This window comes from Scyliorhinus torazame, chromosome 5 (assembly GCF_047496885.1).
Source record: "Scyliorhinus torazame isolate Kashiwa2021f chromosome 5, sScyTor2.1, whole genome shotgun sequence".
Classification (NCBI taxonomy): Eukaryota; Metazoa; Chordata; class Chondrichthyes; order Carcharhiniformes; family Scyliorhinidae; genus Scyliorhinus; species Scyliorhinus torazame.
Window position 1 is genome coordinate 170,244,734 of NC_092711.1, and position 12,225 is coordinate 170,256,958.

Sequence of the window (12,225 nt, forward strand, 5' to 3'; positions counted from 1 at the left end):
CGCTGTCCGGCCCGTCCCCACTGCCTGTGACGCAGCTCTACACAATCAGCAAACAGACCCAGAATCTCGAGGGCCCAGAACAAAGGGGCTAAAAAAGAAAACACGGGAAAAAACCAACATAACACCGCCCCCCTCGCCCCACCAGGGTGCCCCAACAACATACAGCAGTCCATTAATTCAAGTCCAGCTTCTCGTTCTCAATAAAAGTCCACGCCTCATCCGGCGTATCGAAATATGGTGCCGGTCTTCGTACGTGACCCACAGCCTCACCGGTTGCAGCAACCCAAACTTCACCCCTTTGCTGTGAAAGATCGCCTTGGCCCAGTTGAATCCCGCACGGCTCTTGGCCAGCTCTGCACCCCAGTCCTGGTAGATGCGGATCTCGCAGTTCTCCCACTCACTGCTTCGCTCCTTCTTTGCCCATCGCAGGACACAGTCTTTGACGGTGAAGCAGTGGAACCTTACCACCATAGCTCTAGGCAGCTCGTTCGCCTTAGGCTTCCTTGCCAGGACTCCTTGCGCCCCGTCGAGCTCCAGGGGCCGCAGGAAGGCCCCCGTGCCCATCAGTGTTCCCAGCATCATGGTCACATATGCACCCGCATCCGACCCCTCCGCGCCTTCAGGGAGACCCAGAATTTGCAGGTTCTGCTTCCTTGACCTATTCTCCAGGTCTTCCAGCTTCTCCTGCCTTCTTTTGTGCAGCACCTCGTGCGCCTCCACTCTAACCGCCAGGCCCTAAATCTCATCCTCGTTTTCAGAGGCCTTTTTCTGCAGCTCCTTAATCGCCACCCGCTGCGCCTTCTGGGTCTCCACCAACCTTTCAATGGAAGCTTTCATAGAGACCAGCATCTCCACTTTTAACTCAGTGAGGCAGCTTCTAAGAAACTCCTGCTGCTCCCGTGACCACTGGGCCCACGCTGCCTGATCCGCGCCGGCCGCCATCTTGCCTTTTCGCGCCCGTTCTCCTCTCTTCTCCAAAGCCGCTTTTTTGATCGCCCCACTCCTGGTCCACTCCATACAGCGCTGGGGGATCCTCACTGTTTCCTTCCCACACTGGGAATCATAGTTCAAGTGCCGCTGGAGCTCTGTACAAGGGCCCAAAGTCCATTGTTGGCGGGAGCTGCCGACCATGCGACCTACCCGGGCATAGCGCAACCGGAAGTCCCTTAATGTGATTATGCAAACCATCCAGTATTCAGTGAAACGAATCAATGTTAATATTAAGTTTTACATTTATCCAAAGATCGGTAGTCTGTAAAAACAATTAACATATCAATACGACATCGGACAGTATAACTGGTCATTGCAATGTACAATGGGGCAGAGACACAGACTCATAGGGACCTGCAGCATTCAGGCCCGAGCCTCTGTATGTCCCACATGCATGTGAAACAAAGACTTTTCCTGAAAGTTCAACACAGTCTCCAGGACTCAACTTTAATTCCCTCCAACACCAACTGTCAGAATGAACAAAATGCCGTCCTGGATGTAACTGAAGCAGAAACAGTAACAGCAGAATCCAATCCCTGGAATCACTCGTGAAGTTGTTTGTGTCTGAGTAAGCGCGAGGAAACACAGAATTCCTTCCCACACACAGAGCAGGTGAATGGCCTCTTCCAAGAGTGAACTCGCTGGTGTCTCTGCAGGTTGGATGAGTAACTGAAACCTTTCCCACACTGAGAGCAGGTGAATGGCCTCTCCCCAGTGTGAACTCGCTGGTGTCTCCGCAGTGTGATTGATTCAGTGAATCCCTTCCCACACTGAGAGCAGGTGAACGGATTCTTCCCAGTATGAATTCGCTGGTGTGTCTGCAGGGCGGATAACTGAGTGAATCTCTTCTCACAGTGAGAGCAGGTGAACGGCCTCTCCCCAGTGTGAACTCGCTGGTGTGTCTGCAGGTGGGCTGAGTGAATCTCTTTTCACACTGAGAGCAGGTGAATGGCCTCCCCCCAGTGTGAACTCGCTGATGTGTCTGCAGGGTGGATGAATCACTGAATCTCTTTCCACACTGAGAGCAGCTGAATTGCCACCTCCCAGTGTGAACTCGCTGGTGTTTGTTCAGGCTGGATAACCAAGTGTATCTCTTCTCACACTGAGAGCAGGTGAACGGCCTCTCCCCAGTGTGACTGCGCCGATGAGCTTCCAGTGCAGATGGGGCTTTGAATCCCTTCCCACAATCTTCACATTTCCACGGTTTCTTCATGTTTTGCGTCTCCTTGTGACTCTCCAAGTTGGACAATTGAAACCTTACCCACACGCAGAACAGATGTACAGTCCCTCCCCGCTGTGAATGGTGTGATGTATTTTTCAGGCTGTGTAACTGGTTAAAGGTCTTTCCACAGGCTTCATTGAAAATCTGGAGGCAGTTTCGCTAACACTTAAGGTTGGGTTTAGGGTCAAGGGAAATGCCGATTCGGGGGAACCACAGATTTGAGCCAGGGAGGTGGGATGGAAGTTTTCGGAAATGGGAAGAGAAGGGGATTAAGACGCTAAAAGATTTGTTTCTTCGGGGTCGGTTTGCAGGATTGAGGGAGCTGGAAGCGAAGTATGGGCTAGAGCAGGGAGAAGGGTTTAGGTACATGCAGGTTCGGGATTTTGCCAGGAAGGAGATACAGAGCTTCCCAGAGGAACCGGCCTCCACATTGCTGGAGGAGCTGTTGACGACAAGAGGACTGGAGAAGGGGGCAGTGTCAGCGGTGTACGGAGCTATTCTGGAAGAGGATCAGGCTCCACTGGAAGGGATCAAAGCAAAGTGGGAGGAAGAGCTGGGAGAGGTTATAGAGGAGGGGGTCTGGTGTGAGGTGCTCCGGAGAGTGAATGCCTCCACCTCATGTGCGAGGTTGGGGCTGATACAGCTGAAGGTGGTATATAGAGCGCACCTCACGAGGACGAGGATGAGCTGATTTTTTGAAGGAGTAGAGGATGTGTGTGAGCGTTGCCGGGGGGGGGGGGCCCGCGAATCACGTTCATATGTTTTGGTCCTGTCCAAAGCCAGGGGAGTACTGGAAGGAGGTGTTTCGGGTAATTTCCAAGGTGATGTGTGTGAAACTGGACCCGGGTCCCCAGGAGGCCATATTCGGGGTGTCGGACCAGCCAGGGTTGGAAACGGGAGCGGAGGCAGATATTATAGCCTTCGCCTCGTTGATCGCCCAAAGGCAGATCCTGCTGGGATGGAGAGCAGCCTCTCCACCCTGTTCCCTGGCGTGGCGGGGGGACCTGTTGGAATACTTGACCCTTGAGAAGGTTAGGTTCGAACTGAGGGGAAGCTCGGAAGGGTTCTACAAGTCATGGGCACTATTTATTATGCACTTTCAAGAACTGGATAACATCGACATTAGTTGGGGGGCGGGGGGGGGGGTGCTGGGTAGATTAAGGGTGACTATGGGTAATCCCTGATTCCTTTTTGTCATTTGTTTATGTAAACATGCGGGTTGAGGTTTGGGGGTTGGTGGGTAGATGGGATCGTTGTTATTATGGGGATTGACATATCTTGCTGATTATTGTTTATTGTTGATGGGTGTAAATGTGGGAGAAAATGTGAAAAAGGAGGAGAATAAAAATTTTTTTTAAAAAAGGTCTTTCCACAGTCAGTGCTCTGGAACACTCTCACTTGTGTGTGTGTGTCCCAAGGAATCAAGTGACTGTCAGATTGAGACGTAACATTTGAGATTTCTGTCTGTAATTCCTCCTCTTCTAATATCCTGAAAAACAATTTACAAAAGTCATCACTGTCAGTACAGGATTGAAATTCAGAACAGACAATTCTGCTTCCTATGGAACATTCTTCCTTCTCTTATTCCCCAAAAGCTGTAAATCTCCATCCCACACACTCTCCCTCCATTCTCACTCTGCTGTATCTAATATTCACCCTCCCAATTCTCCTGTAGGTGCTGATTCAGGCTGATTGACAGATCCCTGCTCACTGCTTCCTGTCCTGGACACAGAGATCATAACAAATAGGAGCTGCAGTCAGCCATTTGGCCCATTGGACTTGCTGAACCCTTTATTGAGTTCAATTGCCGATCTCTTCAACACCATTTTCCCACACTATCTCCCATATCCCTTGATATCTTCAACATCTCGAAACCTTAATCTCAAAATGGAAAATACTTGATGACAGACATCTGGAGTAGAGAATTCCAAAGCTTCACCGCATCCTCGAGTGAAGAATTCACTCATCTTCACTTTCACTTAATTTTTCTACCTGTACCCCATGACACTCAACTCTCTTGTCAATCGGAAATCTGTCTAACTTCACGGCGTTGTGGACCCAGGTTCGATTCCGGCTCCGGGTCACGAGTCTGAAAATGAAATGAAAAATGAAAATCGCTTATTGTCACAAGTAGGCTTCAAATGAAGTTACTGTGAAAAGCCCCTAGTCGCCACATTCTGGCGCCTGTTCGGGGAGGCTGGTACGGGAATTGAACTGTGCTGCTGGCCTGCCTTGGTCTGCTTTCAAAGCCAGCGATTTAGCTCAGTGTGCTAAACCAGCCCCTGGTTTGAGACATGCACATTCTCCCCGGGGCTCCGTGGGTCTCATAACCACAACCCAAAGATGTGCGGCCGCCGCTCCCACAATCCCCTCATGCTGGAGAAACTGCTCTATTCCATGCTGGGAATTCGGACTTGGTCAAGTTTGAATATATAGACTCAGACAGGCTGCTAGGGCATATCTGGAACTGCCCTATCAACTCGCCATCAACAGATCATTGCACTCTATTCATATGCACAAGCCCATTGTCAGTATCCCAGATCGAGCCAGACTCTTGGGCACCCAGAACAACAGGTTATGTGCAAGCAAATACCACAGAGAAGGATACCTGGGGGTGGGGCCCAGTCTCCTGTCAAGCAAACATCAAGAAACCCATTGGGTATTGGGACCCTCTCCCAAGACCTCAATGGCCAGAAGCCAGAGAAGTTTCTGGAAAAGGCGGGGAGGGAGGAGGATAAAAATAGATGTCCAAGACACACCAGCAGCGAAAACCTGGTGTGGGAGATGACCCTGACTAACCCCAGACTGACCAGAGAAGGAAGGAGGGAGGAATTGCCAGTGAGACAAATTTAGTGATGATGGACGAGAGAGGCTTGAGGATCGGATCTACAGTTCAATCCAGCGATCTTTGCGGGTAGTATAGCCGAATCCTGGGTAATTCTTGTATATAAACTTGGGTTAATTCACGGATTAACTTTGTTCAATAAAGATTGTTGAACTTGTATTTTGTCCTTTGTTCTCCTCACTAGTAAATGACACCTGGGTAGAACTTTGATTAAAATACTGGTTGACATATCTGAGATTTTACAGATACAATAGGCTCCCCTATTGTTATTGCTCTTCCTCTCTTTCCCCTCTCCTGTACAGACAGGCTGCTTGTGGTGCCAGAAACTTGCCTCTGTTCATACTCCCTGGAGGGACCAGCCTCATCAACCTCCAAAATGGAATACTGATTTGCGAGCGGGGCCCCAGGAGACTCCTGAACTACCTGCCTCTTTCTCTTGGATTGCATAGCGGTCACCCATTGCCTTCCTTCCTCAAGTTCCTCCAGCTGCAATGTGACCACCTCTCTAAACATGCTATCCACGATGCTCTCAGACTCATGGATGCCCACAGCCTCCGTTCCAGCTCTGAAACCCAAGCTTTCAGGAGCTGCAGCTGGGCACACTTCCTGCACACAATGCTGGTCCCGGGAACTGGAAATGCACCTGGATTCCCACATGGAGCAAGAGGACCAAACCAAGGCTTTGAGCTCTCCTGCCATGAGTAAACCCTTTAAATTTTAAATGAATACCATATATTTAAACAATAAATCAACAAAGTCCCTACCTCTATTATGTGGAGACAGTGACGTAGTGGTATTGTTGCTGTACTAGTAATCCAGAGACCCAGGGTGATGCTCCGGGGACCTGGGTTCGAATCCCACCAGGGCAGATGGTGGAATTGGAATTAAATAAAAATCTGGAGTTTAAAGTCCAGTGATGACCATGAAGCCATTGTCAATTGTTGTAAAAACCCATCTGGTTCACTAATGTCCTTTAGGGAAGGAAATCTGTCATTCTTACCTGGTCTGGCCTACATGTGATTCCAGCCCCACAGCAATGTGGTTGACTCTTACATGTCCTCAGGGATGGGCAATAAATGCTGGACGAGCCAGCGACGCCCACATTCATGAACAAATAAAACAACGACTTATAATTTAATATAGGATGAAAAATACCCACCAGGACTGGTGAATTTCCAGCTTCAGTGGGGATATGAATCCTTTCCCACATTCCTCATATTTCCATTGTTTCTCCTTGCAAGTGTCTTTCTGCCTCTCAACATTCAATTCATTTGTTGAAGCCTTCTCCACACACGTGTTGGGTCTTTCCCTGCACCAATTCTTTATGTTTTCTTCAAGCTATATAACTGATTAAAGCTATTTCCACATTCTGTGCACTGGAACACTATCACTCGGATATGTGTGTATCTCGGTGCTTTTCCAGTCAAATTGATTCATAAAATCTTCTGCAGTAGACAAAATAGACAAACGTTTATCCAACAATTGAAGGCTAATGAATAGAGCAGATCTGCAGCTGATGTTTGGTGTGAGGTTTCTGTCTGCAAATCCTCTCCTTCTGATATCCTGTAAAAGGAGTTTTAAAAATGTATCACTGTCAGTACAGGATAGAAATTCAGAACAGACAATTGTAGTTTCTCTGGATCATTCTTTCCTCTCTCATTCCCCAAAAGCTGGAAATCTCCGTCCCACTCACTCTCCCTCCATTCTCACTCTGCTGTAGCTAATATTCACCCTCCCAATTCTCCTGAGGGGCTGATTCAGGCTGATTGACAGGTCCCTGCTCAGTGCTTCCTGGCCGATATTAATTTACTGTCCCCTTAAAAATCAGCCACCTCCTGGGGAAACCAGAACCTTTAATTGTGTGAGAGATCTGCGTGAATGAGACAATAGGAATCATTCTGCTCCGCGGTGACGTCTCTGCATTCCAGTGCGCAGGCACGGTCCCGGGAACCCCGCCGGGGCCCACTCATTGTTCTCACTCCTCGAGACAAGGTTTCCACGCAACCGGCTGACGTCTCCGACCAGAACCTGTGACATTCCCCCGGGGTGGGGGTGGGGGGCACAGCGGGGCCAGCGACTGCGCATGCCCAAGGGAGAGGGGGCACTGAGCATGTGCGGGGGAGAGCTCACCTCCTGACTTTTCAGCATTGGTGTTGACCAATGGGAAGAGTTGGACGACCGGAAGGACTCTGGTCCTGCAGCCAATGGGAGTGATTGAAGATTGAGCTTCACACCTCCTCCTGTCTCCAACATCTGTGAGTAAAACACTTTCTTTTCTCATTCTCACCTTCAATTGGTCACTTGCAGCAACTGAAGGGAAAGGAAGTGAATACAGGGAGGGTGCAGACTCTGCAAAGCTTGGCCCAGGTCTCTCTCTCTGAAAGACATTCATAGCCTTTGCTCCCTCAGCTTGACACATTTATTTGTCTGGCTAAAAGGATGGTCTCTTTCCTAATGTTCACAATTAAAGTGCTGATTTCCCCAGCATAGCTGTCATTTAAGGTGACAGTAAATTAATATCGGAGAGAGATAATAATCATAATCTTTATTATTGTCACAAGTAGGCTTACAGTATCACTGCAATGAAGTTACTATGAAAAACCCCTAGTCGTCACAGTCTGGTGCCTGTTCGGGTACACAGAGGAAGAATTCAGAATGTCCAATTCACCTAACAAGCACGTCTTTAGGAATTTGTGAGAGGAAACCGGAGCACCCGGAGGAAACCCACACAGACATGGGGAGAAAGTGCAGACTCCGCACAGTCAGTGGCCCAAGCCGGAAATCGAACCTGTGACCCTGGCGCTGTGAAGCAACAGTGCTAAACACTATGCTACTGTGCCACCCGGTTTAGCACACTGGGTTAAATCGCTGGCTTTTAAAGCAGACCAAGGCAGGCCAGCAGCACAATAAGCGATTTTCATTTAATTTTTCATGATATGTCTGGTGTTGTTGTATGTCAGGAGGGCTAGAAGGGGTCACGAAAAGTCATTGGCAAATAGGGTTAAGGAAAATCCCAAAACTTTTTACACGTACATAAAAAGCAAGAGGGTAGCCAGGGAAAGGGTTGGCCCACTGAAGGATAGGCAAGGGAATCTATGTGTGGAGCCAGAGGAAATGGGCGAGGTACGAAATGAATACTTTGCATCAGTATTCACCAAAGCGAAGAAATTGGTAGATGTTGAGTCTGGAGAAGGGTGTGTAGATAGCCTGGGTCACATTGAGATCCAAAAAGACGAGGTGTTGGGTGTCTTAAAAAATATTAAGGTAGATAAGTCCCCAGGGCCTGATGGGATCTACCCCAGAATACTGAAGGAGGCTGGAGAGGAAATTGCTGAGGCCTTGACAGAAATCTTTGGATCCTCACTGTCTTCAGGGGATGTCCCGGAGGACTGGAGAATAGCCAATGTTGTTCCTCTGTTTAAGAAGGGTAGCAAGGATAATCCAGGGAACTGCAGGCCGGTGAGCCTTACTTCAGTGGTAGGGAAATTACTAGAGAGAATTCTTCGAGACAGGATCTACTCCCATTTGGAAGCAAATGGACGTATTAGTGAGAGGCAGCATGGTTTTGTGAAGGGGAGGTCGTGTCTCACTAACTTGGTAGAGTTTTTCGAGGAGGTCACTAAGATGATTGATGCAGGTAGGGCAGTGGATGTTGTCTATATGGACTTCAGTAAGGCCTTTCACAAGGTCCCTCATGGTAGACTAGTACAAAAGGTGAAGTCACACGGGATCAGGGGTGAGCTGGCAAGGTGGATACAGAACTGGCTAGGTCATAGAAGGCAGAGAGTAGCAATGGAAGGATGCTTTTCTAATTGGAGGGCTGTGACCAGTGGTGTTCCACAGGGATCAGTGCTGGGACCTTTGCTCTTTGTAGTATATATAAATGATCTGGAGGAAAATGTAACTGGTCTGATTAGTAAGTTTGCAGACGACACAAAGGTTGGTGGAATTGCGGATAGCGATGAGGACTGTCAGAGGATACAGCAGAATTTAGATTGTTTGGAGACTTGGGCAGAGAGATGGCAGATGGAGTTTAATCCGGACAAATGTGAGGTAATGCATTTTGGAAGGTCTAATGCAGGTAGGGAATATACAGTGAATGGTAGAACCCTCCAGAGTATTGAAAGTCAAAGAGATCTAGGAGTACAGGTCCACAGGTCATTGAAAGGGGCAACACAGGTGGAGAAGGTAGTCAAGAAGGCATACGGCATGCTTGCCTTCATTGGCTGGGGCATTGAGTATAAGAATTGGCAAGTCATGTTGCAGCTGTATAGAACCTTAGTTAGGCCACACTTGGAGTATAGTGTTCAATTCTGGTCGCCACACTATCAGAAGGATGTGGAGGCTTTAGAGAGGGTGCAGAAGAGATTTACCAGAATGTTGCCTGGTATGGAGGGCATTAGCTATGAGGAGCGGTTGAATAAACTCGGTTTGTTCTCACTGGAACGAAGGAGGTTGAGGGGAGACCTGATAGAGGTCTACAAAATTATGAGGGGCATAGACAGAGTGGATAGTCAGAGGCTTTTCCCCAGGGTAAAGGGGTCAATTACTAGGGGGCATAGGTTTAGGGTGAGAGGGGCAAGGTTTAGAGTAGATGTACGAGGCAAGTTTTTTACGCAGAGGGTAGTGGGTGCCTGGAACTCGCTACCGGAGGAGGTGGTGGAAGCAGGGACGATAGTGACATTTAAGGGGCATCTTGCCAAATACATGAATAGGATAGGAATAGAGGGATACGGACCCAGGAAGTGTAGAAGATTGTAGTTTAGTTGGGCAGCATGGTCGGCACGGGCTTGGAGGGCCGAAGGGCCTGTTCCTGTGCTGTACATTTCTTTGTTCTTTGTTCTATGGTATACATTCGATATATTATTCAGGGTTCTGTAATAAAGCACATTTATTATTATTTCTAGCTGTGTAATATAGTATAGTAACTATGTTATATATTTCCAATCATCTCTTCCATTAGATGGTTGTTAGTCTCTGGATTTCTCTTCCACAGGGACCAGTGGAGGCTGGGTCATTGAATAGTTTTACGGATGAGTTGGATAGATTTCTGAGTAATGAAGGTTATGGGGAACAGGTGGGAAAATGGAAAGAAGGCTGAGATGAGGAGGGATTTCTTCACTCGAGGATGTGGTGAAGCTTTGGAAGTCTCTGCCCCAGAGGACTGTGGAGCCTCAATCATCAAGTATTTTCAAGACAGAGATTGATAGGTTACTAGATATTGAAGATATTGAGGGATATGGGGGATAGTGTGGGAAAATGGTGCTGAGGTAGATCGGCCAATGATCTCATTGAATGGTTGGGCAGGGTCGATGGGCTGAATGGCCGACTGCAACTCCGATTTGTTATGGTTTCCGTGTCCAGGACAGGAAGCAGTGAGCATGGATCTGTTAATCTGCCTGAATCAGCACCTTCAGGAGAATTGTGAGGGCGAATATTAGATACAGCAGAGTGAGAATGGAGGGAGAGTGTGTGGGACGGAGATTTACAGCTTTTGGTGAATGAGAGAGGAAAAAATGTTCCTTTGTAAGTAGAATTGTCTGTTCTGAATTTCGATCTTATGCTGACTGTAATGTCTTTTCCAAACTGTTTTCACAGGATATTAGAAGAGGAGGAATTACAGACAGATATCTCAAACATCATGTCTCGGTCTCACATACTCACTCAATTCATCAGGGCCTAAATGTCATTGGTCTTTGAATCTAGAGGGAGAATGGTTTACCGATCTGTTGACTTCAAAAGATTTTAAACATCAGTGTGACTGCAAATGCACCAAGATACACACACCCGAGTGAGAGTGTTCCAGAGCACTGACTGTGGAAAGAGCTTTAACCAGTTACACAGCTTGAATAAATATCACACCATTCACAGCGGGGAGAGACCGTGCATGTGTTCTGTGTGTGGACGAGGCTTCAACTGACCGGCAAACCTGGAGAGACACAGGGATTAACAAAACATGGAGAAACCTTGGAAATGTGGGGACTGTGGGAAGGGATACAGAGTCCCATCTGCGCTGGAAACTCATCGACGCATTCACACCGGGGAGAGGCCGTTCACCTGCTCTGTATGTGGGAAGGGATTCACTCATTTAATCTGTCTGCAGTCACACCAGCGAGTTCACACAGGAGAAACACTATTCACCTGCTCTCAGTGTGGGAAAGGATTCAGTGATTCATCCAACTTCCAGAGACATCAGCGGGTTCACTCTGGGGTGAAGCCGTTCACCTGCCCTCAGTGTGGGAAGGGATTTATTCAGTCATCCAACCTACAGATACACCAGCGAGTTCACACTGGGGAGAAGCCATTCACCTGCTCTCAGTGTGGGAAGGGATTCACACGGTTATCCAGCCTGCGGACACACCAGCGAATTCACACTGGGGAGAAGCCGTTCACCTGTGTTCAATGTGGGAAGGGATTCAGTAATTCATCCACCCTGCAGACACATCAGCGGGTTCATACTGGGGAGAAGCCGTTCACCTGCTCTCAGTGTGGGAAGCGATTTATTCAGTCATCTAATCTGCAGAGACATCAACGAGTTCACACTGGGGAGAGGCCATTCACCTGCTCTCAGTGTGGGAAGGGATTCAGTGATTCCTCCACCCTGCAGACACACCAGCGAGTTCACACCAGGGAGAGGCCACTTACCTGCTCTCATTGTGGGAAGAGATTCAGTGATTCATCCACCATGCAGAGACACCAGCGAGTTCACACTGGGGAGAGACCATTCACCTGCCCTCAGTGTGGGAAGGGATTCAGTCATTCATCCACCCTGCAGAGACATCAGCGGGTTCACACTGGGGCGAGGCCGTTCACCTGTTGTCAATGTGGGAAGGGATTCACTCAAACATCCACCCTGCAGAGACACCAGCGAGTACATACTGGCCAGAGGCCTTTCACCTGCTCTCAATGTGGGAAAGGATTCACTCAGTTTTCCAATCTGCAGACACACCAGCGAGTTCACACTGGGGAGAGGCCATTCACCTGCTCTCAGTGTGGGAAGGGATTCACTCAGTTATCCAACTTGCAGAAGCATCAGCGAGTTCACACTGGGGAGACGCCGCTCAGCCCTGCCTTCATTTTACACAACGATCCTCTGCAATCCACCAATGCCTGAATAAACGGTTCTTAAAACACTGGTATGGGTATTAAAGGCACGGGTTTAATCCTG

At 48.5% G+C, this 12,225-nt stretch overlaps 2 protein-coding genes across 3 annotated transcripts in view; one reads left to right on the top strand and one right to left on the bottom strand.

Moving 5' to 3' along the window:
- LOC140420615 (uncharacterized) lies at positions 1-7,074 on the bottom strand. 2 transcript variants are annotated; one of them, XM_072504608.1, is made up of 3 exons: positions 6,909-7,074; positions 6,217-6,620; positions 1-3,701 (listed from the first exon to the last, which is right to left on the bottom strand). In XM_072504608.1, exon 3 carries the CDS (start codon positions 2,201-2,203, stop codon positions 1,301-1,303), a length of 903 nt encoding a protein of 300 aa, XP_072360709.1. In that variant the 5' UTR covers positions 2,204-3,701; positions 6,217-6,620; positions 6,909-7,074; the 3' UTR covers positions 1-1,300. The 2 variants fall into 2 exon arrangements, with proteins under 2 accessions (XP_072360709.1, XP_072360711.1); XM_072504610.1 differs by having other exon boundaries at positions 6,789-7,062.
- A 135-nt stretch (positions 7,075-7,209) lies between these two features.
- The window catches only part of LOC140418035 (uncharacterized), an 87,326-nt gene continuing 82,310 nt past the window's right edge, over positions 7,210-12,225 (top strand). Inside the window, exons 1-2 of the mRNA XM_072501464.1 lie at positions 7,210-7,312; positions 10,656-12,169. Of these exons, the coding sequence (XP_072357565.1) occupies positions 11,014-12,169 (1,156 nt within the window). The 5' untranslated portion in view covers positions 7,210-7,312; positions 10,656-11,013. The remainder of the gene's footprint in view (positions 7,313-10,655; positions 12,170-12,225) is intronic.

What these genes read in the sequence shown, in the direction of transcription:
- LOC140420615 (XM_072504608.1), bottom strand. Translation starts at nt 2,203, where the DNA reads ATGAAGAAACCGTGGAAATGTGAAGATTGTGGGAAGGGATTCAAAGCC.